The sequence below is a fragment of the Emys orbicularis genome, chromosome 6 (genome assembly GCF_028017835.1).
Source record: "Emys orbicularis isolate rEmyOrb1 chromosome 6, rEmyOrb1.hap1, whole genome shotgun sequence".
In the NCBI taxonomy this organism is placed as follows: Eukaryota; Metazoa; Chordata; order Testudines; family Emydidae; genus Emys; species Emys orbicularis.
In genome coordinates this window covers 80193865-80199864 of record NC_088688.1, presented here as the reverse complement: position 1 = coordinate 80199864, position 6000 = coordinate 80193865, and the positions used below count along the sequence as shown (strand labels likewise).

Genomic DNA, 6000 nt, shown 5'->3' with positions numbered 1-6000 from the left:
TGACAGGAATGATGGTCAGAACTGTAGTATATGGAGCAGTAATGCACCAAATGATTTGGCAAGGATGGGTGCCAAAGCCTACTAGTATGGGGTATCCATTGATCTTCGGGTGTTGCAATAATATTAATGCATGCAATGCTTTCATCACCTTCAAAACTACACAGGCAATGTATTTCCATAACCAGTAGTAGACATGAAAAACTTGTGTTGAGTTTTTCAAATCACTTCCGCATTGCATTTGGTTACATCCCATCAGATCAAGTCTTTTTACACATTTTGACTAAAAACAATATAATCCACCACAATATGATGTGATGTGAAAGAAATCTGGCAATATCAGACAGTTTTTCTTCTAGATAACAAATGAATCAGACTACCTGTAAGAAGTGGATATTTGGTAGGTTGTACAGTCCTTAGGGGTATCTCTACTATGAAACATGAGCAAGTGAAAAACAAACATGAAATCCAATTTCAAAGTAGCAGAAATGGAACTGTTATCAAAACTGTTCTGCAAACTACTATGTTTAAACAAGTATACTACAGTGTAAATGTGTGGAATTGGTGTCTTTGTAAAAATAACTGTAATGGAAAATCTGATCAGGGTCTCTTCAGTTTGGCATCTATCCACATGCCGTATGTGTGTATACAAACCTCAGCTTGAGATTCCTGTTTAACGTACAGCAATTGTCTACAGAATGGATTAGGAGCCAAATATGGTGGCAAAGTACAGGAAGGAGCATAACCAAGCCACCATTCTCCTTAAGAGTTCCACTGTGCCGTACAATGAGCTTGAGGTGTCATTCACTGCTGACCTCTTTCTCAGAGGACGTTGGACTATCTCGTACTGGTAGCAAGTCATAATGGCATGGAATATGACTGTTTTTTGGAAGATCATAAGGATCTTGGCTGAAAGGTCCACTGTTACTGAATGCGCCCTGGACAACACTCACGGTAGGTTCTGTGATAAAAGAGAACACACTTATTTGGGCACTGGTAATAGCAAATGGGAAGAAAATATCTTCATAAAAATGAACAAGTCTTGCTAAATAGTTACCATTGCTTAAAAGAAAGAACTTGTTGACTCAGCTTTAAATTCTCAAGTAAAGAGCATGTCGCTTAAAAATTTGCTGGCCTGGCATTAAAACTGCTCAGTTATGCAACAAACTCAATTGTGTGCGCATTCATGAGTTTGTAAGATGATAATACAATCAAGCAGAATTGCATGTCCTCTTTTCTCTTTGGGCAAGCTGCAGGAATCCAGGCTCCTGCTTAAACAAACATTGGGCCAAACTTTGGACTTCTGAGCAAAGCATCAGCAGTAAAAGGATATTGTGCAAAGCATCCAATGGAAATTTGCATACTAATCCTGACAGACAGGTTGTGGAATACCATGCAGCTGCTTGGTTCTCTCTCTCACACAGACCCATTAGTCATGTCCCACTCTTCTTCATCCCACAGATCCCACTCTTCTCCGGGATGCCCCAAAGAGAGTCACCATGGAATAGACAGTCCTTAGCAAGACAATGGACACCCTCATAGAATTCTACGAAATCTCCACATAGGTACAGAAAGGGAGAGTTAGGTCCTTCAATGTACACAGCAGTTACATGTTCTTTAAATTCTGATCCTACTTTAAACAACTTTTTTAGAGCATCTTCCATCAGAGGTAACTGTCAATGTGGACATCTTTCAACCTACTAGGAGAAATCCAAAATGTACAGTACAGATCCCCTTAAAGGATCAGGACTATTTTTTTAATCCGTGTTGCTAATGCACTTTAGAATAATTAAGTAATGTACAACTAACCATACAGAGATCCGCTATTTTGCTTCTATTTTATTCACAGTAATGCTTCTGACTTTTTAAAAGCTGTGACCTTATATATTAGGAAGAAAACAGAACATCTAAAATCTTAAAGTATTTCATTCCAGCTAGTAAGGGGCTACTGATCTTGTTGCCTATTCTGTATGAATTAAGAAAGGAAGGATGGTCTTGTGATTAAGGCATTGGACCTGCAGTCAGGTGATCTTGTCTGTGACCTTAGGTAAATTATTTAAATATTCTACCAGTATGTCACAGTTTTCTTAGGACTGTAATAACTCATCAGGACCTGCCATGGGAAAGGAACCAGGATCTGCAGAGTTACTGATAGGAGAGCAGGGGTCGGGGGACAGGATGCACATTGCCTGAGCACAGAAGCCACAGAGCTCTTCTGCCCCTGTTGTCCACCAGGGCTAACCATATTCAGGACTGGACAACCTGGTACAGGACTAAGTTATATGGCAGTGAGAGGCTACATATGTCTCCCACTGCTGCTTTAAGGAGGGCAAAAATATTGGCTCTTTGGCAGAGATATTTAGGTGGGTGACTTATTTACACAACTGAAACTGAGGTATTTGAAACCATCTTCTTTGTGAATTGCTTCACAAGTTTGAAAAGAATGGGATTCTTCTTACAGCTACATGTTCATGTATAGAACCTGAAAGTGTATCAATATTTTTTTTAGTGATTTTTTTGTTTTGTTTTGGTTGAGCCTGTGTTGAAGAGTTAATGTCTTCAGGTCACCTTTTTGGGGTGAGAGCGGCCACCTTGGTTACTTCTTATGTTATTCTCTGGGCAGTCACAACCCTGTGGTCTGGTTCTGAGTTTACCGGGTACAGCCCTCTGTCTGTGCCCTTCAGCGAGTCTATCCCCTTTCATCTTCTTTCTCAAAGTGTTGGGCGGTGTTGGCAAGCGATCAGTCAGTTAGTGGCACAGGGGCCCCAGTCTGGGAACACTGAGCCCTGTCTCTGCTTGTTCTGAGTGCCACCCCTACTGCTCGGAGTTCCTCCCTTTTAAGGGCCCACCTCCAGGCCTGACAAGCACATGTGGCGAGCTGCGGTTGATTGTGACCACAGAAGTTCCTTAACCCTTGTCTGGTTGGTGGGGCTCATCTGACCCACCACAGCTTGATTAAAAGGAAGAGTCTTGCGCGCTGTGTCCTCATCACACACATCCTAACAATGCAGTTTGTACTTACCAACTTCATAGACATTCTTGTTGGCTGAAGCAGAGTTGCTGATCTCTGCATATGGGGAGTCCCTGCGTGCCGGTGACTTCATTTCAACATATCCACATTCTGAGTTTTTTGGCAAAAGTGCTGGTGGATCTTTAATAGTAGCATATGGATTTTCAGAGCTACTTAATGAGCAGTTGCTTAAATTGTATTCTGAGTTCTTCATTAAATCTGACAATAGAAAAAATAGCACTGTAATCTTTTGAATGTGCTGCGTAATATGTAAGCATAAATATTGTGAGTAAGTAAAGCAAAATAAACGTCTGTTCCAGAAAATGTTTGCCACCAAATAGATCGGCTACTTTGAGATCTGCAGAGTTTCTCATAAAACAATAAATATATAGAAACTTGTCATAATACTTCCCCAGATTTGTTTTACATGGTGATTAATAGAGTTACCTCAACTGCCCTGCTTTTTATGGGCCTGATTTTGCCTGGGGCATTCCTGCTGCAAAGTTCAACTCTCATTAAAGTTGGGTCTGGCACTAATTAAAGGTAATTTGCAGGATCAGGCTGTAACTGATAATTTTAGAACACATTTGCCTTTGCAGGTGCTGAACTCATGACACATAAATAACATTACAATTACTGAAGGGATTGAGCTAACAGATGATTCCTGTAATAATTGGGAGAGAACTGAAGGTAGCGTGCTTTTAGTGAGGGGCCATTTTGTTCTGTCAGTGCCTTCATTGGTAACCATCAAGACATGCTAAAATTTTCAACTGTTTTCCCTCAATTTCCCTAATAGTAGGGATGGAGGAGGAAAGAATGAGCAGGGGTCAGTTGGTTAGTCAGTTTGGGGTGTGGCTAAGGGAGTGATAAAGGAGATTTGGGATGGAAAGTGTTTTCTTGAGCTGGGAAGACATTGTGAGAGTTTCTTCTGTCTTTGCAGATTTGCAGCCAAGACTTTCAGATCTGACTACTGAGGCCTGGTCTACACTTAAAAGTTAAGTTGACAAAACCACATCCCTGAGCACCATAGCTATGCCAACCTAACCCCCAGTGTAGATGCAGCTATGTCAATGGACAAATGCTTCTGTTGACCTAGGTACTGTCATTTGGGTGTATTCCAACACTGATGGAAAAACCTCCTCCATTAGTGTAGGCCGCATTTACACTATGGGATTATTCTGGCATAACTATGGCACCTAGCTGTACCGGTATGGGCTCCATAGTGTAGATATACCCTGATTTTGGGTACGCAACTTGAGATGCCTTATAGGTATCTGACTTTCAGAGAGTGGATGGTCAGAACTTTTCAACAACCAGGCCCTTTTAAGGAGTCTCAAATGAAGCACCCCAAAATCTTTCAAGAACATCCAGAGAATCCTTCACTGCCAGACAATATCACATACTGAAACATTATAATTGATTCCTTCAATTAAATTATATTGTATTATACAAATGCTCTACAAAATAGCTGCTCTTATCTATATACTTAACTACTCCCATTTTCAGATGCCTGGGAAAAAATGAGCCTTCCAGTGAGACTTGAAGGTGATGAGAATCGGGCTATTTCAGACCAAGGAGGGGAGCAAATTCCATAGCTGTATGGACTATGTCCCTGACAGACTATGCCCTGCCAGCTACCTCTCTCATTTATACCAATAGGACTCCACCTCTGCTAATCTCAGCTGTGGTGGTATAGCATGGGGAGAGAGATGGTCTTTCAAGTACTAAGCCATTTACAGCTTTAAAGGTCGAAACCAGAACTCACAGCCAGCCGGGGCAGAGCATGGAACACAGGTTAAATTTACCAAGTGGGCCATCACATTCTGCACCATCTTTAGTATCCAGATGGATCTAAAATACAGCCCTAAGTAGAGAACATTACAGTTGCATAATCTTGATGTGGGTGGCAAAGACATGCACGACAGTTGCAAAGGTGCACATCTGAAAAGACCAGTTACAGCTTCTTGGCTGTAGGTTAAATAATAAAAAGGACCTGGCCATTGCTGCAACTTAATCTTCAAGTGGTGGAATAAATATTTCCGAAGGGTATGTGGTATCCCGTTAATGTGCCCACGTAGTGCCAAAGCACTGCAGGCTCACTTGTGGACATAGTGGCAACCATAGGTCAGAACAGATGCTCTGTAATCTGAAACACTGTAGCATTATCACATTTAACTTTCACTGCAGTATTAACATGTTGCTGTCTTCTTCAACTTTTAACAGCTTACTGACATATAAAGGAGTTGTATTCTTTGTCTTATTACTGCCAAACTAGAACACAGCTCTGACAGAAGTCTTCAGTTCACTCATGTGAGCTCAGTTGTGCCCGAAAGGCACAGCCTCATGCAAAGCTATATTATCCTCGCAGGGGTAACTGGAGTGTGATGGGGGGGGGGAAACAGCTAGGAAAGGGTAATGGGCTACCTGCCTTTCACAGGATCCAGCAGGGGATTTAAGGGAATGATGTATCCTCCTTCCAGAAAGGAAGAGAGGCAAAGAAAAAGTCTCTGGGGACTGCAGCCCACGTTAGCCAGGGGAGTTGCTTTATTTTGGTGTTACTCATGAGTTTTCTGTTTAACCAATAAATTGTGCCAGGAGGCAAAGGTCTGAAAGCTTTGGGTATTGCACTGGTTTCTTCCTGGGCTAGTGAGATGACCCATCAGCTTACAAAGAGTCACTGCACTTCATATATTCTCTTTCCACAGAAACCAAGAATAATTTTAAATAGGACATTAAATATCTGTGTATTTTTATTTAAATGTGTCAGAAAATAAAAACTCACCTTTCAGGGATTTTCCCATATATCCTCTGTCAAGCCCAAAAGCACCTATGAAAAAGGAGAGTAACAAAAACACAGAACGTTTTGTAAATCTAATTGCAATTCTCTGGGCAACCATTCAAAATCTCTACAGAATTGTTTCATGGCTAATTTGTGCCTCACAGGAGAAATACTCCTACAATGAGAGCACAGATTCATTGCAGAAGCAGTGTGA

At 41.3% G+C, this 6000-nt stretch overlaps 1 protein-coding gene across 2 annotated transcripts in view; it reads right to left on the bottom strand.

Annotated features, from left to right (window-relative positions):
• Window positions 1-797: 797 nt before the first annotated feature.
• The window catches only part of MEGF10 (multiple EGF like domains 10), a 106686-nt gene continuing 101483 nt past the window's right edge, over window positions 798-6000 (bottom strand). Inside the window, exons 22-24 of one of the 2 annotated variants that reach the window (XM_065406302.1) lie at window positions 5790-5834; window positions 3020-3226; window positions 798-958 (exon numbers count right to left, since the gene is read on the bottom strand). In XM_065406302.1, the coding sequence (XP_065262374.1) occupies window positions 798-958; window positions 3020-3226; window positions 5790-5834 (413 nt within the window). The remainder of the gene's footprint in view (window positions 959-3019; window positions 3227-5789; window positions 5835-6000) is intronic. The other variant, XM_065406303.1, reaches the window with a different exon arrangement.